Source organism: Passer domesticus, chromosome 6 (assembly GCF_036417665.1).
Source record: "Passer domesticus isolate bPasDom1 chromosome 6, bPasDom1.hap1, whole genome shotgun sequence".
NCBI lineage: Eukaryota > Metazoa > Chordata > Aves > Passeriformes > Passeridae > Passer > Passer domesticus.
The window spans coordinates 7,960,786-7,982,181 of NC_087479.1; the positions used below are offsets into that span (position 1 = coordinate 7,960,786).

A 21,396-nucleotide genomic window follows, 5' to 3' on the forward strand; every position below is an offset into this window, starting at 1 on the left:
CATTTATTTCCTTTCTGTTTTTCTTTTTTTTCCTTTTTTTTTTTTTCGTTTATTTCCATTCAATTTCAAGGGGTGAGTGATACAGGCATATACAAGAAGGGAAATGGGGGAGAAAAAACGTAACACAAGTGTTTGGAAGAAGACATCAAATACTGAACATAATCAAACATTTTATAAAGCAAAAATAAGGTGTAAAGTGATTTTAATCTGTGGGATTTTTATTTGTAGGAGTATCTGTCAGTTTTAAGCCATTTCTTCTTGTCTTGTCGCTCCAGGCTGTTGTCCAAAGTGTGTCTCCAGCTCTCTCAGAGCCCCTTTAGGAGTCCCTGAAATATCTGATCCATGCTCAGGAACAAGTGACACTGGTACCTTTGCTCAGGGCAGTGGTGGAGTCCCCATCCCTGGAGGGGTTCAAAAGCCATGTGGACGTGGCACTTGGGGACAGAGGTCACGGTTGGCCTTGGCAGTGCTTGGGGAATGGTTGGGCTCAGTGATCTTAGAGGGCTTTTCCAATTTCCTTCACAATTCTATGATTCCATGATTTTACCCTTGCAGCGTCTCCCTGTCCTCATCACTTTGAGGACAGGGAAGCTCAGAGTTGGGAGACGTGCCCAGGTGTCAGGACAGGGTCTGGGAGGGAGACACGATGGGATCATGGCCAAGGGGGGACTGAACCCCCCTCCACCAGTGAGTCACAGAATCACAGCTCTTAAACTTCATTTCATTCCAAACCCCTGCCATGGGCAGGGACACCTTCCACTGTCCCAGGTTGCTCCAAGCCCTGTCCAACCTGGCCTTGGACACTTCCAGGGATCCAGGGGCAGCCACAGCTGCTCTGGGCACCCTGTGCCAGGGCCTGCCCACCCTCCCAGTCAGGAATTCCTTCCCAATATCCCATCCATCCCAACTCCCTCTTCAGCTCTCTTGGAGCTGCTTTAGAATCCATCCCCTACAATGTCTGTGTGCTCTGGTGGGAACTGGAGAAAGGAAAACTCCAGCTTTGTGCATCCTTTGGTTGCTTTTAAAGCTACACGTGTCTGATTCTACCCCTTTTTGGGGAAAAGTAGTGGGGAAACAAAGGCCACCCAAAATCACCTGGTCCCCTGTGCTGGAGCATCAATCCCACTGCAGGATGGCGAGATGAGGATCACCAGGTAGACATCAAGCGCAAATGCTCCATCTCGCCACACTTGGAGTTTGCTTTTAGCCCTCAGTCTGTCTGGTGACTAATTAAACAAACAGGACTTCCCTGCCAACAAACCCCTGCCATCTGCCTCGTCCTCCAGCTCCATCCCAATAAACGCTCCACCAAGGAGCCCCTTTCCCCTCACGGAAGTGCTGGGAGCCCTCCCGCTGTCGGGGTGTGCTTTGGGGTGGCCGTGGAGCCGTGAGGATGCACCATCTGCCGCGCCGGGTGCGCGTCTGGCGCGGGAGCGCGGAGCCAGGCTCCCAGGAGCTCCGGGTGGGAACGCTCACACCCCGCTAATTTAAGGGTTGCCAAGCTGGCTGTGCCAAGAACGCCTCCCAGGTTTTGCATTTTGCATGTCTAAAGTGGGAATAGCAGCGATGGGAAGGATATTTAGGGCTGAAGCAGCAAATTCATCCCCTCTGTGAGGCTGGGAAGGGCGGTGGGAAATGGTGTCCCCCCACACCAGCAAGCTGTGGAGGAAAAAAGTAAAAGGACCAAGGCCACGGTTTCTATCCTGTGCTCCAGGAGACACCAAGACCATGCTTACTAATGAGTCCAAAAATAATCACCCACCATTTAGGACCCCACAGTTCCTGTTCCCCAGAGTGTCCCAAGGAGGCAGCTGTGGAGGAGTGAGACCCTGACGTAACAGCACACGCCTGATGTTTGGAGGTTTCTATGGTAATTAGAAAACAGATCTGTGACCCGTGGAAGAAATTCCTTGCTGCATTCCGTGCTCTGCAGGGCGGGTGCCCGTGCAGATCCGTGTGATGGAAGGATCCTCAAGCTGGCTGGGAGCAAATCTCCTTCCCTGACTGCAGTGGGGGCACTCACCAACACCCCCGTGGCCAACTCTCTTCCTGGCAGATGGAGAATCCAGAGTGCAGCCCACGTGTCCTGGGAGCAAAGACACCCCATGCAAAACACAAGGCAGATTGAGTGCAGAAGCAGGGTAATTCTCTTTCCTAAGGTAATTCCTGTGGGACCTTGGGGTCTTTGCAGATCCAGCTGGAGCATTTCTGCAGGGCTGTGAGTGCCTGGGTAGGAAGCAGAGGGGGTTAGTGGGGCTGTGCATTGTCTGTGTTGTTGAGGGCTGGGGCAGAGCAGGTGCTGGGCTAGGGTGGGTCACGGAATCACAGAATATCCTGAGCTGGAAGAGTCCCACAGGGATCATCCAGTCCAAGTCCTGGCCCTGCACAGGACATCCCAACAATCCCACCCTGTGCCTCAGGGTGTTGTCCAAATGCTCCTGGAGCTCTGGCAGCCTTGGGGCTGTGAGCATTCCTTGGAAAGCCTCTTCAGTGCCCCACCACTCTCTGAGGGAAGAACTTTTCCTAATATCCAACCTAAACCTGCCCTGACAGAGCTCCAGCCATTCTCTGTCACTGCCATGAGAGCAGAGATCGAAGCTGCACCCTCCATGAGGTCTCCCCTCAGCCTCCTCTTCTCCAGGGTCAGTACAGAAACATTGAGATTTGTGTTTACCATTTCAGAGGGAAAATAAGAGGCCTGTGGTAATATTAGCCAAGCAGGTGGTCTAAGCAAATTAGTGAATCCTGATGATGCTCAAGTTCAAAGGAAGCAGTTGCTCATCTCTGTGGAAGCTATCTGATAACATATTTAGCTGAAGAAAGGATGAGTGTACCCACCAGCACACAATGGCCCAGATTTCCTAGCTCATTAAACCCAAATATTAGTGAAAATACCACGGTAAGCAGGCTGAGATAATGAAACACAACATCACTTCCATTTGCTCCTAAACACAGTGTGGGAATTGGCCACTGGGATGGGACCATTTCTCTTACCTTGGGTGGTGAAGTGGAGCTGTAAAATTCACACAAAAAAACACCCTCCGAAAAGCAAACTCACACCAAAAAGAAATATAATAAAATTAAAAAGAAAAAGTAAACAATAAAACCCATGTGGGTCTGTATTTCCAAACTGGATGAGGCAGACATTAAAAAAATCACAGAATCCTTGAAGGATTTGGGTTGGAAGGGACCTTAAAGACAATCTTCCAGCCTTAACATAACCTTCCACATGGATCAGCTCTCAGTGGATGTACAACCACTGCTTCTTAAGCCCTGTTAGTAGAAAATGAAGTGTTGCACAGTCCAAATCCTGGTGAAAGCAGCACGGGCTGACTCCTCTTATGCTGGAAGCAGTGATCACTGGGTGATGGAGGATCAGGTCTGTAGGAAAAGCACATTTAACCCTCTGGCTTGAGCTGCAACTGCAGATCTGAAAGGGAAAGAGGAGTGGCAGCATCTGGGTGGAAACACCTGGGGAAAGGAGCACTGGGAAATACTGGTTAGCATGGAAAGGCTGCTCACATTGTATTTGTTTAGCCATTGTCGAGGGGGTGCTGTGAGAAGTTCCCATGTCCTCTCTGAAATGCTGGAAGTGCATGGACATTGCCTCTCCAGCAGTGTCAGCTCTGCCCTGCACGCTTGATGAGCTGGCTCACAGGGACCCCAGGGACACAGAGCCAACAAAATAAATCAGCTTAACTAATGGTGCTCAAAAACCACCCTGGCAAATGTATCACAGGCTGCTCTCGTGCCTGGAGATGCCAACAGAACTGGTGATGAAGAGGTGCTGAGGGAGAAGGGAATGCAAAAAGGGATGTGAAGGATTTCCCGTAAGTTTCACTGGGCTCTGCCAGTTTCAAACAACCCCTTGAACATAAACATTGCAACATCTGATCAACAGCAAGTGAGTATTTGCAGAATGTGCCTTTGCAGGACTCAGACCTCTAAGCGTGTTGGCCTTCAGGGCAGCCTGGTTATCAGTGCTGGATTGTGTGGCACACAAGACATGTCCCATTCCATCCTTTCCAGCCATTGGCACGGGCATGGAGAACAGCTCCACTCACACCTGGCATGGGTCTGCACCCCTGAGTAGCTCTGGGCCCCTCTTCATGAACACCAACACCCCTAAAATGCCTGCCAGCCCAATAACTCCCTGCATGGCTGTATCCCATAGCCAGCCTCATGTTTACCTACAACACTTGGATTTTTCCAACCATTTCCAGCCAGCACTGAGAGCAGCTTGTTACAGAACTTGGAGCTGACTGAGGCTGTGTTGCAAGCAGATGGCCCTGATGAAACAAGACACTGATCCCCAAGGAGGCACCGTGCAGCGGAGCTGCTCGACTCCCCGGCTCCAGCAGCTCCGAGGCAGGCTTGGATATGTGCATTAGCACGCACCATCAAGGAAATTGCTTCCCTAACCACCCCTCTCAAGCAACTCTCTTTGGAAGCCTGGTTCCAGCTAGAGACACATGTCAGCAGCACTGACACTGTGGCACTTTTCCTCATTAGTTATTAATAATGGAGCAGCTAACAAAATTAGGGTAATTTAAGAATATCGTTAGAGGAGAGAGGAGGAGTTTCCAGGCTTGGGTGAGGGTTTAGATGTAGCCAGGATGCTGGGTTGGAGGAAAGCCTCAATGCTCACACTTGGTGTAATGGAAGGGGATCCAAATGTGGAAGATGAACATGGAGGAAAACAGCCCTCATTGATCCTCCTGCTCCTGGCTCCAAACAACTTCAGCAAAATCCAGGGAAGTGCCATCTAGAGCTGCATGGACTAACAAGCATGTGTGGGCACAGCTGGAATAGATGTAAATGGAGATGATCCACTGAGACCTCTGAGGGCTGTTCTGCAGCTTACCCAAGCCCTCCTAATGACAGAGTGTTAGAAAATGCTGTGAAATTTGATGGAGACTTTTTCATTAAGAAGTTGGTGCCAAAAGGGAAAACTGGAGCTGGCAGACTCATTCACACATTTTTGTGTCTCTGAGAAGACACTTAGAGATTGAAAGACTGGGAAAGTTGTAGTCATTCTTTAATGGGAATTCACCAGTTCCTGGCAAATAGTCCTTTTTGGTTCTATAGCAAAATGTAAAGGTAATTTCTTACAAGTGTCATTCAAGCTGTCTCAGTAGAGGAGAGTTTGGATGATATTGCAGCCATTCCAGCCAGGGTTTGGTACTGAGCACCTGGGAGGAGAAAGGCAGCAGCTGGGTCACCAACCTTGTCTCATGTGTGGCAGCATCTGGTGAACAAAAATCACTGCTTTTCAAGCTGTGCTGTGCCATAAATCACTGCCCTGCTCTTACCTGGATCAATGGAATGTGCTGCCCCACAGGGCTCTGCTCACCCTGGCAAGCAGAGACAATGCCATGTCCAACTCCCTCAGGGCTCCTCACTTGCCATAATCATCCCCAGCCTTGCTGCCAGCAACATCCCACCCCAGGCTCCCTCCAAGCTGGTGCTTTTTGACCTGGCAGTCTTTTCCTAGAGGGAAAATCCTTGAAATTGAGGACCCTCAGGAACTGGAGTGAACAAACCAAATGAGGGGTCTGTGCTGCACGTGAGCAGGGAAGACACAACGTGTGTATCTCACAGTTCTGCTGGCAGGACACTGATGCCTGATAACCCTGGTAGAGCTCTGTTCTGCCTCCAAACTCAGCAGCATCTGCAGAGTTACAGGGAAAAAAAGAAGAGGGTAACTATCAAAATAATTCACAAGTTAGCAATCCTCCCTTCCAGGCTGCTTGTCAAAGTATTGTTCATGAGGAGCTGATAGACACTGGAATAAACAGCATGTGGAGAGAGAAGTGATGCATTAGAGCTCTCACCAGTCCCCCTGACTGCAGCTACTACTGAGAAATCTGCCAGGAAATATTAGATGTGAAGTGGCTATGCAATGGGAGAGGAAAAATTATTAGGAACTGCCAAAACCCCTCAGCTGATGAAGACAAAAAGCTGGAAGAGATATTTAAAACCTAGAAAAGCTTTTTAAGTACAAATCTTCTGCTGATAAAAGGTCGCTGCAGACTGAGGATAGAAAACACAGGTAGCAAATAACTGTCCTGATAATTATTGCTGGTCCCACAGAAGCAGTTCTGGGATTCACTCAGATCTCAGGAGGATCCAGGTAGTGCAGATGTTTTCTAAAGAATGGAAATCAGAGAAGCCCAGAATGGTTTGGGTTGGAAGAGACCTTAAAAATCAACTCATTCCAAGCCCCTGCCATGGGCAGGGACACCTTCCATGTGAGCAGGTGGCTCCAAGTTCCACCCAGTCTGGCCTTGAACACTTCCAGAGGTGTGACAGAAATGCAAATCCTCATGTCACAACTGTCTCAAACATCCCAGTGTTGCCCTTTCCATGCCTGAGGACTGCATGTGCAGGGAGAAGGAACCAAAGGAATTTTTTGGGTTTCCCAAGCCTGATGAAGGCTCAGTAAACTCAGCATGAATTTATAATGTCATTGATCTCCAAAATTCTGTGGGAGAAACACAAAGACTCCTCACTTTGGACATCAGACTCTGCTGATGGATTCATTTAGTCTTAAAATTTTGTCTACATATGGTATTTTTACTCTTTTAAATCATTCCCATTATGAGATGGGGCAATTAAGGCAGGGCCTCTCCAGCTCAGCTGCAGCAGCACCCACACAAAGGTGCCTTTATGTTGGTGTTGCACATTCCCAGGAATTTATGGAACCCAACCAGTGTCAGGCCCTTTTCACAGCTATATCCACACTGCACTACAAGCTCTTGTCTCTCTACACACATTGCTCACACAGAGTGAGTAACAGCAACACAGAGACAATTTGCAGAGCTGCCCCAAGTGACTCTGAAGTGTCCAGCAGACACTTTCTGGCCCCCGCTGTGGTTTTGGGGGCTGTTGTGGCAGATCCTGCAAAATCCTGGGACGCTCAGGATTTTGCAGGATCTGTGCCATCCTTGTGTGCCATCAGAAATGGCAGTAATACCAAAGTTATCCAGAAATCAACCCCTAATCCAGATTTTCTCTTTTTTCCTGCCCAGCATATTCCAGCAAGGCAAAACCAAGCTCTTCTAACAGCTCAGTTCAGAGGACTTCTGCTGCAGCAGATGGAATTCAGCTATCCCTGGCATTAATTACATCAGCTACACACACAGAGGACACCAGGGACAGCCTCTGCAGGGGCTGCACTGACAGGGGCCAGTCCTTGTTTACTCTGGATGTGAGGACAGCTGAGCAAGTGGTGCCTGGAGCCTGCAGAGACCTCCAGTGACAGATGTCAGCCCCAGACCTCCCTCACCTGGCAGAGGTCACCTGCAGACCTGGCAGAGTTTCCTCAGGGCACAGGGAGCCCCAGCAATGTGCAAATCAGCAGGAGAAGCTCACTCAATTCCTGTGTGCTTTTACCATACTTGAAGTTTGATGTTAGCATGTAAATGAGGTGTTTAAATCAGATTCACACAGAAGCTCATCTTAAACAAAACATGTACCTGGGCAGCCTGTGGACAGTCTCGCCACCCTTGCAGTGAAGAAATTTTCCCTGATATCCAATCTAAACTTCCCCTGCTGCAACTTGAGGCTGTTTCTTCTTGTCCTGTTTCTTGGGAGAAGAACCAACCCTTACCTGGCTGCACCCTCCTGTCAGGAAGTTGAGCAGCAGCCACCTGAGCTGATGTAGATTTTCCCTACAACCATTTCCCCCTCTACTTAGGAGGCAGATAAGGAGGAATGAAGATCCTAACACAGCAACTTTCCCTACAGAAGGAAGATGCCCACGTCACAGCCCATTGGCACTTGGAAAGACACCTTGGGACATCCCTAAATAGCACCACTTTGTCTGATCAAACCATTTGGAAGTCTCTGCTCTGATTAGGGTTGATGAATCAAGGGAAACCAACTTCTCCTGCAGCAAAAAACATTATGAATCTGAAACACCCCAGTGCTGCTTGAAAGAACCAAGCCCTGTTGCCAGAAGTCTTCCAGTGTTCCTTGATGTCACCAAATCTGTAAACATCATCTATAATGAGCAGAAAAGGAATGTTTTATCACCTCTGTTACAACAGGGTGACAGAGCAGAACAGCCTCTGTCAATACACAGTGGTTTTGTGGGTCATAAGAAGGTTTTATTTCTCTCTTAGAGCCTTGAATCCCTGCTTTAAGACAATCAAGAGACATGTTGGGCAGCTTTAGAGCTGCTCCTTTTCCTTCTCACCTGATCTGTATTTTGGCATGGCTTCTCAGAAGAAGGGCAAATGTAATGAGGCAGCTACTGTACTTTTTATAACTCTCATCAGGTCTTTCATTTGGGCCAGCAACAAAGCTTGTTAGAGCAGAGAAAGCAACTAAGCATCTCTGGAAAATGCTATTAAAAGAGCAAGTAACAAATGAAAAGCTGGGACAGACTTAATGGTAAATACATGGCCTGGCAGCTCAGCACAGCTACATCCTGCTTGCCATTATTATTTAATACTGGCATCGATTGAAAGATGAGGCAGACCAGGCAACTCTCTGTGGGGTTACTTGAATACCATTTCATGTGAGATTAAATAGGCCCACAGGTTTGGATCATGCTGTTTGATGGGAGATTTTAATTAATTGATTAAATATCGGTGACTACTGCGGTGGAGCAGTAAACAACACCTCCTTCATCATCTCCATGGGCCAACAAGTGCCTGCTAATTATCAGTGGCCAGCTCCAGGCTGGAACCATCACAGCATTAACCTGCTCCTCTGGAATAACAAGCTGCCCAGCCACTGTCCCACATGCTGTGTGAGCTGTTGGTGTGGAAGCAGCTGCTGCCATGGATCAGGCACAGCTCCATCCCCACAGACACCTCAGGGTGTCATTCCTGGTTGATACACAGTGCAAACAACAGCCTAGTTTGCCCAGAAGTTTATTCCCAAGTTGTCCCTGGCCAGGATGGTCACTTTAGGCAGAGCAGATAAATTATCTTACAACCAGCCTGCTGGTCACTGGCTGGAAATCTGTGGCTACAGGCATCAATTCCCCACTTCTGTCTGTCCTTACAACTAACCATTACTCTTCACAACAGCACCACCTAAATCTTTTCCTCAGAGGTAATTGCCAGGAGTTCAGAAGCAGGGTCACAGCAAACAATTAAAAAAAGAGAAGGATGGAAAGGTGAACTTGGAATACCTTTGAGTGTGGGAAGATTCCTTCCCTGGTTTGGAGATGGGCAGCACCTTGTGTGTACCCTGGAGCTGCAGGAGAGCAGAGCTGAGGATCGTGCAGCATGGCTCTCCCTGCCTGAGCCTGAGCAGCTGTCCTGGAACTGGATGTGGAGAAAAGCTGCAAGGCAACAAAAGGGAGGACAGAAAGCAGCTACTCCCCCTTTCTACAGGGTCTAAGGAACATTTTCACTTATAGGAGCAGATGTGAGATTCAGCTTGTTTGTCTTTAGGAGAATTTGTCTCTCTTTAAAGAAACAAACCACTTCCTTTTCTCAACAGCCATTTTTATTGCTTTTGACAACACACTACTGGAGTGAAAGGAAATAATTTTCTGTTATTCTTTAGCTTTTTCCTTTGTTAGAGCAGGTACATTTCCTGGGACTGATGATAAGGGTAACTGGTTAACTTGTTACTGGTCATCCAAGCTGACCATGCAAGTGAAAAGGAGTTGGAAATCCCTGAAAGCACCACAAAGCTGCCACCACTCTGGAGAGTGATTAACCAACATTTGCATGGAGAACAAGTTCTCACAGGCACTGCCAACAAGACTGAAAGTCTGTGTCTCAAGATGTCATCGCAGGGGCTCAGGCTTGAAAGTGTCAGCAACATGCAGTTCAAGAATAATCAACAAAAACCTTTCCAAAGGGCTTTGGCTGAAGTCCCTCACACACAAATCCTTCAAACCAGCCAGAATCAGTGTCCTGAGCCCCACCTTCAACCCCCAGCTCCTGCCACAGCCCAACCTTCAGGTACAAAATAAACACACACGGGGTTAACGATGAAGAATATTTACTTTCCTTCATATGGTACATTCTGTAAAGTGCTAAGTTCCTAAATTATACCGAGTTAAAATGATATACGGCTCTAGTATTTTAAACACAATAAATATAGAATGAGCCTTGGGCGACTGCACTTGCAAGTTTTATTCTTTTTTTAGTAGACAGCCTAAATTTAGTAGTCAAAATAGCCTCCAACAGTGCTCCAAGAAAATCTAGGAAGCAGTTATAAATAAAATCACATCCTTCAGAGCTATCCTACGCACTTCTCCTGTCCACATTGCACGGGTAAGCAGCACTCCTGTGAGCATATGGAGCGAGGAAAAATAAGGAAGCTGAAAATTACCCAACAAAAAAATGCAAAATCCTACAAGTTAACGCTACATATCCTCCCATAAATAGTCTGGCTTCCACATTTAATCTTAGTGCACATAACCCAGCTCTTTTATTTTTAACTCCTGTTAAAAAACTCTTCCAGGAAGAACATCTTGCAAGACACGGGTCGATTCATCCTCATCTTGCTCCTTTTTGCTGCAAAGTGGAAAAGACTCCTGCACGAACTGCCTGCACATGGGGCACTGCTGGAAATACCTGATGCAGCCATCACACAGGCACGTGTGTCTGCAGGGCAGGAGGACCCAGTTCACGGGGCCATTCTGGCACACCACACAGTCTTTGCTGTTTTCTTCCTGTAATTCTGGTTCCTCTCCAGCCAGCCCAGCCTTTTCCAGCAGCCCTCTGTCAGTGCTGCTCTCACCAGGGAAGGTATCACTGGAGGAGGGTGCAGGACTGTTTGCAGACATGAAGAGTTGCTAAAATACACATAAACACAAATATTTAGGAGTGAACAAACTCTTCCTCAGTCTCTGCACACGCACAGGAGCAATGGAAGTTCCACTGGATCCATTCACTGGGTCAAACAGTGCCAGACTCTGTGTGGCTCCTGGCAGCTGCCTGGCCTCCAGTGAAAGGCATTTCAGAAACATGAAATTACATAAAACAGGGGGGAAATATTAAAGATAAGTCCTCAGACCTTGGTTGCATCAAATCAATGTCATGCATGAAATTTAACAGAAGTGCTCAGGTTTTGAGCAGTTCGGGTTTGTTTCTGGTCCATCAGTCTCTGTGCCTAGAGGGATCCTCTATCTCTTCCTACCGAAATTATATCCACCATGCTGTCAAATCTGCTTCACTCAACCCATTCTGCTCTTGCTCGTATTCCAACCCCCTACTCCTTTTTTTTTGTCTTATTTTATGTGAAGCACAAATTCTTCTGGGTATGATTACTAAGCATAGTGCAAGAAGAAGGAATTTTTAAAAAGTAAGTTTCTTCTGAGGCTTTCCTGATTAAAAGGGAATTTTTAAGAAAGGAAGTAACAATTCTGGAAAGAAGAAGCATTCAACAGTGAATTTTTTTCCACTGCTTTACTAAGTGGACACTAGGCCTCCTAGATTAGAAGCAGTTAATTTCTCTGGGAAACCTTGACTATTTTAATGGAAAATATTTCTGTACAGTAAGTTCCTGAGGCACTACTTAACTGATAAAATAATTTAAACTACCATCCAGTTCTTTGCATGACAATAGAAGTCTTGTACTAATTTAGGCTCCTGAAAGCCTACACAAGCTAAAGTTAACACTGTCATACACATGAAACCAGACTCCGTGCGTGGCTTACCTTCAGGTCATGGTATTGACCTTGAGCTAGGAGGAGATACTGATACAAAATTCGGCAGGAAAGTCTGTAGCTTTCATCAGGAACATGAATTACAGCTACCATTGCAATCTACAAACAGAAAAAAATTCTATGTTTAATAACCTTATCGCTCAGGCTGAGAGAACTGGGGGCGTTCACCCCAGAGAAGAGAAGGTTCCAGGGAAACCTTAGAGCCCCCTCCAGTGCCTAAAGGGGGTCCAGAAGAGCTGGAGAGGGACTTGGGACAAGGGATGGAGGGACAGGACACAGGGAATGGCTTCCCACTGACAGAGGGCAGGGTTTGATGGGATTTTGGAAAGGAATTCCTGATGTGAGGGTAGTGAGGCCCTGGCACAGGGTGCCCAGAGAAGCTGTGGCTGTCCCTGGATCCCTGGAAGTGTCCAAGGTGGAGCTGGACAGGGCTTGGAGCAACCTGGGATAGTGGAAGGTGTCCCTGACATGGCAGGGGGTGGAATATGATCTTTAAGGTCCCTTCCAACCCATATTATTCCCTGATTTTCTGATTTGCTTTGCTACAGCTCCTGACCTGCTTAATTCCTTAGACAATCAGGAATTCAACGATGTTGGCTTCAAGCACTGATCAAATAAATAAAAAAATACTATAAACAGGATGTGACACAGGAGAGCCCTTGGTGCTCCTTCAGCTTTTCACCCTGCTTCCCCATGGAGCTCTTCTGTAGTCAGTTTATAGCAGAGACCTGCTCTGGCTGCTCCCACCTCATGGAATTACACCCCAAAGTGCAAAGGCACCCGAGCAGTCTTCTCCACTTTCTCCCCCTTCCCTCAGAAACACACAGACTGCAGTTTTTAGACTCTAAAGATCACTAAGAAGTGATTGGCTTGTAATCCGAGCAGGCAAAAGACAAATTTCACTGGAAAGGATTCTGAACCCCCACGGGCTGACTTCAGATAATTCCTCTGGAAATGCAAGCACTCCAAGCTTGCATGCTGTGCCTAATAACCCCCACCCTGCCCAAATTACGTAATAGCCTCTAAAAAGCTGGGAAAAAAGAAAGTGAAATTCAATATTATTGTAGTTCCCAGAAGCTGTCAAAAGAGAAATGAAATATAGAAGCTGTTTTGCTTTAAAAAGAAATTTAAAGGCAAATTAGACTTGCACTTCAAAATCCACACATGGCTAATTAAATACAGAGTTCAAATGTGCATGTACCTACACATATGGATTTATAAGAACTGATTTCACTATTCCTTGGCAAATGGGTCTTTTTTTCCTAAATCACAGTGCCTGAGATCTAAGCTTCCACTTTAGCCATGACAGTCTTCCAGTAATTTCTGTACGTTTTATATATGGTCATGCTAATTTTATGGATCTAGAGGAAAATGATGGCACAAAACCAAGTAGGGATGATCTTGCCACAAAACCAGTTCAGATAAAAATCAGACGACCTCCCTCAGGAAAGAATCACTGAAACACCATCCACAGTGATGGACACCCACACAGACCCCCCAAATATAATTCAAAATGGTAATATCACACTGGCAAAGATCCATTTCCACATTCCATTTCTATTTTACAAGTTTGTTTCAACAAACCAGACGCAATTTTGACATTTGTCTGGCAAGGAGTTCAGGTGGAGTTACTCCCGACTGGCTTTACAGATGTGTTCCTTTCCCCCAAAACCAGGGGAAAAATACCTCCATCATTCTCCTTCCACACTTTTCTTCTATGTTAAGGATCAAAAGAGAGGCATTACAAATTCATGCCCATGCTAATGTCAAATACATTCAAATATTACACTTAGGGTCTCTATAAAAATGTATTAAAACATTAAAACATCTCGAGTGGGGACAGGAGGGAGGGAGGCAGTCCTAAAGTCAGGGGACAAGAAGCCAAGGACAGCCATCACCTGGAAAGGGGACAGATTTCTTAGGCACTGGTGTGATTACAGCTTGCAGATGAATGGATGGAAAAGTGTTCAGTGGATTTAGGCAATTTGCTTCCAAGTTCAGTTGTGCTACTGTTCAAGGAGCTGCTGCAAGCAGATTATCAATCCAATGAAAAGATGGGAGATAAAAGTGTGTCTCAAATCATTCGGAGTTCACCAATTTAGAGTTTATAAAGGGTATTGAACAGCATGTGGCAAGGCTGAAACTGCTTTAATAGCAAGAGATTAGGAGGAGACCCTTTTTGAGGAGCTGAGTATCTTCTATCAGCCTCAAGCCAGACTTTCACCCCTTCCTGTAAGTGCCCTGGAGTTGGCTCCTGTGAGACACAACCATGACACAGACCTGGAGCAGAAAGGTAATTTCTAGGTTTTTAATAGCCAAGTCAGCAATCAGCTCCATATCTGTGCCAGACACTTATTAAAAAAAATCCCTCCTGCCTTGCCAACAGAACTCAAGAATCTGTGTAAGTGCAAGAGCTCCACCACATGCCTGTGTGATCTCAGAAATCAGAGTAACAGGTTGTTAAAGTGCCCCAACCCTCACTCCTCTGACCACAGGGACACTGGCAGGCAGCTTTGGGGAAATCACAACCACCTTTTAAATGCTGTAGTGAATAAGCAAAGAGTAAGCAATCTTTCTCCATTGCCTCTTCAAAGACTGAGGATTGGAAGTTAAAGCTTTGCACTGCTTTATTTTAGAAAATAAGAAAGTGAGGGACCAAATTCTAGGGAACAGGAAAGTGAATCTGCTTTATTCAAGCCTTTCTCCTGAAACATTCAGGCCTTAAACACAGTGACCCTGAAGTATACTCTGATATTACTTACAATATCATATATTTCTCTGTCTTCTTCATCTGCTAACGTCAGCAGTGCTACCAAGGGATAGCGAGCTCTAGGCACGGGGCCAAAATCCACAACTTGAGCATCTTCTGGTAACTGACAATATTTCTCTGCCTTGTCTTTTTTTTTAATGCTTTGCCTGTGTCAAGGAAAACAATCAGTAGCTGCAATTGCAGACAAACATGACGTTTGCATAACGAATATTTCTCATCATGTTTGTTCATAAATGAGTTGTGCCAAAATCTGCAGCGCGTTTACCATCCTCAATGCTCCCCGTGCCAAAAAAATCAACATATTTTGTCAAAACAATTCAAAAAAAGGATACAAGTACTGTTGTTTGTAGAGGTATTCGTTGTAGAGAGCATCCTCTAATGCCTGAGGAGTCTTTATTCTGAAGCAGTAGACGTGTTTCTGCAGTGCTTCGTGGAGCTTCTGGACATTGCAGCCCCAGTAGCAGGTAAGGACACAGTCCTCCAGGCAGTCAGGTGTCAGCGTTACACCCCCTTGGAGAAAGAGGAGAGGGATTTCATTAACCCACCACGTGCAGGAATCCTGCAATTGCTAAGTCTAGATGCTTGAAGAGCTACAAGCAGAAAACAACTTCAGTGTCACAGATTTTTATCATAGAACCATAAAATCATAGAATGGTTTGGGTTGGAAGGGACCTTGAAGATCACCCTGTTCCACCCCCTGCCATGGCAGGGACACCTTCCACTGTCCCAGGCTGCTCCAAGCCCTGTCCAACCTGACCTTGAATAATTCCAGGGATCCAGGGACAGCCACAGCTTCTCTGGGCACCCTGTGCCAGGGCTGTACTACCCTCACAGACAGGAATTCCCTCCCAATCTCCCATCCATCAGTGGGAGCCATTCCCTGTGTCCTGTCCCTCCATTCCTTGTCCCAAGTCCCTCTCTGTGCAATCTGTGCTGGGTTTTGAAATAAATGGGGCGGGAGATCTTTCTCCTTTTTAGTGCCTTTATTAAAAAGAATCAGCTCAGGTGGGGAGAAGCTGACAGGTTGTGCCCACGCTGCCGGTGCTCCCAGGAGTGGCACAGAGGAGGAGGAGGAGGATGATGCAGCTGTGTCCACTGGTCTGCAGGCAGAGCTGGGGATTCCGTCCTCAAGAAGTGTAGGAAATTCCCACCTTTTTCGGTCTAACATTCCAGGTCCTCTTTCTAGTTAAGACCTTTTCAGGTTAGGGTGAGAAGTAAAAGGATCTTAGCAGATATGGATTAAGTTTCTCGTCCTTAGACGTCACTTAGGTCTCTTAATTCCATGTCGGCTCGTTGTTTTTAGGGTTTTTTCCCTGAAACTTACAGGTGAAATGCATTCTCTCATCTGCATATTAGCTCTGATGTCACTCCCCTTCCCCTGCTGCCTGCGGGGTCTGGTATCACCCCTGGCAAGCATCAGAGGGGACAATGGCTAATCACCAACCATTAACAGCTAATTGAAGAAGAGCTCTTAACAGTAGGTGGCTGCAACATGCAGGTAACTTTCAATCTAACAGCAATTGGTTCAACTTTTTTTAACTTTGCAACCTTAAAAAAAATTGATAACTTTTTTATTCATAACAGGTTTCACTACCCTCACAGGGAAGGATTTCTTCCCACTATTCCAACTATCCCTGCCCTCTGGCAGTGGGAAGCCAGTCCTCCTTGTCCTGTCCCTCCAGGCCCTTTTAAAATCTCTTCTTCTAGGCTCCCTTCAGGTACTGAAAGGCTGCAATTAGGCCACCCCTAAAATGCTAAACATTATAAAATAACAAAAATTATTTATCATTATAAACAAATCTTCTGACTATTTAGATTCAGCTTAGTATTTATGTAAGTCAGTGGGGATGAGGAGGTGGATGTGAGGAGATAAAATGGCTGATTAAGCTCACAAAAATACCACAAAAATACCACCACGGTAAATTTTAACTTCTGGTAACACTTTACACACTCATTGGCAGATCCAAGAGCACAACCTTTGCCCAAAGTCCATTCCCTCCTGAGATAATGGCAGTAATTAGATCACTCATCTACAAAACTCTCTGTGGTCTCAAAGAATAAGGCTCTTGATCATGCAGAGGGAGGAGAAAAAGGGCATCTATGCTCTCCATTGTGTTTTCAAAAACCTGTTAACTTCTAAACGCTTCCTGCAAAAACAGGAGGAGGAGTGCTCAAAGCTCCTGAAAAATCCCAGTTACCTGAATTGTGGGATTTGTTTCGTTGGGGGGGTTATGTTGAGGGAGGGGGGAAATCTGCTGCAGCCCCTCCTCGTGCATTGCAAGGCCCCACGTCCGTGTGGGTGGAAGATGCTCAGCCTTGCTCACTGCTCCCCAGTGATGCAGAAGGCCATGAATTCCTCTTCCTCTGTGGGTGATTTCAGGAATGATAGGAGTGATTTGAACTCTGATCCAAACAGATACTTACATTCAGCTTCAATTGGGGAACAGATAGAAAAAGAGAGTGATGACTTATTTATCTATTTATTAAAAATAGTGCACTTCCAAACACTGCTGAAGATCTGGGCTTAGATTTAAGTGGGTGGCACATGTTCCATAATGAATTCTGTACAATTCTACAAATCCATGAAATTTATAGAAACGCCCACAGTGATTGGTAATTTGCAAATGTTTTAGTTACTTAAAGATCTGTAATAGCAGGAAGTGTTCCATTAATGAGAATTAAACTGTACCTCCACATCCAAACATTTCACTTTTAAAAACACCACGTTTATAAACTGTGTAAAAGCTTATTTCTATTGGAATGGAAGTGTATTTCTGAGGAATTATGATAGAGAAAAAGGATGAGAGCAAAAACTATGATCTTTAAGGTCCCTTCCAACCCAAACCATGCTATGATTCTAGGCAGAAAATGGAAAGTACCAAGTTCAGGAATGCAAATTGACAAAACCCACGTAAGAAATTCACTGACTTGTTACTGAAGCTGCAGCAGGATTAGGGATCTCCAGCCCAAAAGGATTCTTCACTTGTCTCATCCGCTTTTTCAATACCCTTGTGCTGGATTCTGTCTCTTCCGAGTTCCTCAGAATAACAGGAACACCCAAACCAAACCTAGGAGACACAAAACAAGAAGAATGAGTGGGTTCAGTGTTAGTGTTGAAACATTTGATTTTTTTGTTTTGTTTTGTCAGCTCTAAATAGCAAGCAGCAGAACAAACAGAGGTAGCTTGGCTTTCCAGAATATCTGCTAGGATGCATGGATAATGTATCCTGCCATTTCGACTTCAGCTTTTTGTCAGAAGGCAGGAGTCTGCCCAGTGATGCAGGGAATCTTTAAAGGGGGAATATTTTGCTCTGAGTTTCCACAAAGGGAATAAAACTAATGAGAGTTGTCAGTGCCCTCTAGTGGTAAAGGCTTAGGCCAGAATTTCCTCCCATCTGAGTCCTGCAGAACCGAGCACCATTCCAGCCTCCTCCCGTGAGCAGGGACACTCTGCACTAGCCCAGGTTGCTTCCAGCCCCATCCAACGTGGCCTTGAACAATTCCAGGGATGGGGCAGCCACAGCTTCTCTGGGCAATCTGTACCATGGCCTCATCTCCATCACAGACAAGAATTCCTTCCCAATATCCAACCTCAAGCTGCTCTCTGTCCATTGAAAGCCATTCCTCTCATGGAAACATTTCTATTTGTTCAGTGGCATCATCAAAGGCTCGTGGCCATGCTTGGTTTGAGCACACAGAGTCAGTTCTCTCTGCTACAAGGGAAAACACCCACAGTGACATCCCAGGGGCTGTGGGGGAATATCCCAGTTAAAGATCTCACAAAGAAACCAGAGGCAGCAGCTGTTTCCCTTCTTCAATACCCAAACCTTAACAGAGCCCATCTCCACAGCCCTGTTTTATACCACAATCTGCCTGATTGTGGCGGAAAATCCCTGTTCCTTGGAAATTTTCTTCACTGGATGAAAGCAACAGGATTATCCTCATGAAAAGTGACAAGATAAAAGAGCCTCTGATACAGTTTTAGCAGCAGTTGAAGGCATGGAGGCCTTTCTGTTCCTCAGTCAGGTGTGGTTTTCTGTAAATTTTAAGTGTAGGAAGTATAGGATGGATGAATAAAGATATAGTTTTTATTTTATGATCTAACAGTCCAGATCATTAGCTGGTAGAGGAGAACATTAATTTCTTCAAAGCAGTGCTACCTTAGAAAAATCAGGAATTTCCAAGGGTTTAGTTAATGAATGTTTCTGCCGAGCCAGACTTCCACCATGTGCTGAGCCTTCAGCTCCACCTAACAGGAGCATTCCCTCCAGCTAAAAACACATTACCCAGGAAATCAGGTGATCTAAATTCCACTTCACCTCGTGCCCAGGGCACCCGTGGGACTGGCTCTGGAAGCTGCCTGTGCATTAACACACTTGGACTGTGAGCAGAGCCACAGGTATGCAGAGCTGCCCACAGGAACAGTCGCTGCTTCCATCACTCCAAGGCTGACAAATCAGAACATGAACATTCCTGAACAGTTGGTGCTTTTCAGGCTGACTGACACCACCACAAACACATCATTAAAGAAATTAATGCTGAAAATTATGGGGGAGCCCAAATGCCACTGCAGCAATAGATCAGGTATTCTGTGCTCCGGTGACAACATTTGCATTTACAGTGCTCCGTGCGGCAAATGAAGGATTTGAGTTGTTTTCCTGAGCAACTTCAGGAGCACCTGAGCTGTAACTGCAGCTACAGGCACAGGAAAATCCCTTGGAGGCTCCTGGACATGGCCATGGCACAGGAGAATTCTGAGGCAGCAGCAAATACCCCTAAGCAGCTGCCCACACATTCACCTGCTTGTATGTGCTGAACTCCTGGCTACAGCTCCTCCTTGATTAACAGGCCCTTAACACTCCAGTTTGAATTAAAAAATGCATGTATTTCCATAAATTGCAGTAACACCTAGTGCTGGTGCAACTGGAACCTCTGATCCTGAAAAAAAAAAGCCTCTGGACAGTCCTCTGTACAGCCTGTACCCAAAAGACACCAGAACTCATCTATTTCAGACCTTTTTGAGCAGGGGATTGCCAGAATTTACTACAAGTAGATAAATAATGATTAAATTGGCAAAAGCATCAGTGGATAGGGATAGACATGATGAAGATTCATCTAAATATTGGTTCAGTATCATAATTTTTTAAAAGATACCTTTATCACCAGCACTTTGTAGATATTAATGGGGAACCAATGAGAGGAAGTTCAACAACTCCAATTTTAGTTTCACCACAAGCCATACAAGTGTGGTGCAGCCACAGTTTCTACCTGAAAGATTCTGATTGCCAATCAGTTCTCTGCTCCTGGCAAGTACCAGTATTTACATTTACAGCCACTCCTGAGGGCTAGGGACATTCAAGGAGCTGCTTCTGAAAAAGGCAAGAGCGGAGTTTTTGCGTCATGCTCTCAAGCACAAGCAGAAGCCCTTTCACTCACCACCTCGAGACACTTCAGGAGATCAGGTCACAGATTCACAGAATTGTTTAGGTTGGCAAAGACCCTGGTTGCACCCAGGGAGCTGTGCAGAGCCACGAGGTCCCCCGAGCCTCTCTTCTCCAGGCTGAGCCCCTTCCCAGCTCTGCTCCCTCGACACACACACACATAGCTCACTACATACAAACGCAGTGTTTGCCAATATTATGAATGATATTACAACAACCACTAAGAAAACACTTCGGTATTACTAAAAGAGAAACGAGCTTAACAGAAATACGTATTTCTTTTCAAAATTATTTTTTATTGCTCGTTTAGAAGCCTAGGAGTGTTCGGGTTGGAAGGGACAGTTTCAAGCCCCTACCGTGGGCCTGGCCTTGCTCCCCCTCAGCACAGCCCAGGCCCCCACGGCCGAGCCCCACCGGCCCCCGAGCACTGACCAGCCGAGGACGAGCGCGCTGGTGACGAGGAAGCAGACGGACACCAGGGCGATGTAAAACAGCGGCGAATACTCGTACAGCGTAACGAGGAACACGGCTGCCATCGAGCTGGCCGCGCCGCCCTCAGCCTGCGACTGAAGCCGCTGCCCTCAGCGTGCCAGGGACGGGGTGGAGCCATGGCGGCACCGAGTGAAGGCGCTGCCCTCAGCGTGCCCGGGACGGGGTGGAGCCATGGCGGCACCGAGTGAAGGCGCTGCCCTCAGCGTGCCCGGGACGGGGTGGAGCCATGGCGGCCCACAGGATTCCAGGGTTGGCGCAGACACATGAAACATCACAAATGAAATAATATGTCGATGACAACTTTATTGAAACTCATGACAAAAATCAAAGTATCATTTGTATCCATAGAGTTATAACAATATCGATCGTTGCTAGCCATTCCTATATTTACAGCCATTATATATTCTGTGACATATATTACATTAAATATGCCATATACAATTTATAAAATACAGGTTAAAGTATACTCTTATGTATTGTTAAATTCGACCATATTATATATCATATTCATATACATATTCTATATAATGTACATATAAAATACATACAATATAGTTCATATAATACACTCCTATGTAATACGTTTTTGCAATACAAATTTTAAAAAATGTGTAATTCCTGACTAATAAATTTATATTCCCCTCCAGCAAAATTCTAGTACTATATTTTTTCAAACTTTTACATATAATAATTTAATATTATTACAAATAATACCAGTTAATATACTGTACAACTGTATTATTCGACAAAAACAGTTATCTAGATATGATAAATATATATCATTATTTCTAAACTTTTCCTCTGTTGAAACCCAGGCACATCAATCTGGCCCAATCCTCCTTCAAACACCTCCATCCAGGAGCAAGTGCAATGTTACTGCAGGGAAAAGGAGGAACAGATGCAGTTACTGTAGATACAATCACGGGATGGAGAGAAGAGGGGCAGGGCCTGGCAGGAGCCCTGAGCCTCTGCCCCAGCTTTGCAGGGCTGTGCTGGGCAGCAAGAGCAGCTCTGTGCGTTGGCTGCTCACAAAGATGTGCGGCTGCCCTTGG

At 46.0% G+C, this 21,396-nt stretch overlaps 1 protein-coding gene across 1 annotated transcript; it reads right to left on the reverse strand.

The window, feature by feature from the left end:
- Window positions 1-9,952: 9,952 nt before the first annotated feature.
- Window positions 9,953-20,544, reverse strand: CGRRF1 (cell growth regulator with ring finger domain 1). Its single transcript, XM_064423098.1, has 6 exons — window positions 20,285-20,544; window positions 17,340-17,479; window positions 14,744-14,921; window positions 14,404-14,551; window positions 11,633-11,740; window positions 9,953-10,768 (listed from the first exon to the last, which is right to left on the reverse strand). Exons 1-6 carry the CDS (start codon window positions 20,386-20,388, stop codon window positions 10,418-10,420), a joined length of 1,029 nt encoding a protein of 342 aa, XP_064279168.1. The 5' UTR covers window positions 20,389-20,544; the 3' UTR covers window positions 9,953-10,417.
- Between the last annotated feature and the right edge of the window lie 852 nt (window positions 20,545-21,396).

What these genes read in the sequence shown, in the direction of transcription:
- CGRRF1 (XM_064423098.1), bottom strand. Translation starts at nt 20,388, where the DNA reads ATGGCAGCCGTGTTCCTCGTTACGCTGTACGAGTATTCGCCGCTGTTT. An exon ending in AGCGCGCTCGTCCTCGGCTG is followed by an intron (nt 17,480 to 20,284) that starts GTCAGTGCTCGG and finishes TGTGTCTCCTAG; the next exon opens with GTTTGGTTTGGGTGTTCCTG. An exon ending in GTCAATACCATGACCTGAAG is followed by an intron (nt 10,769 to 11,632) that starts GTAAGCCACGCA and finishes TGTGTATTTTAG; the next exon opens with CAACTCTTCATGTCTGCAAA.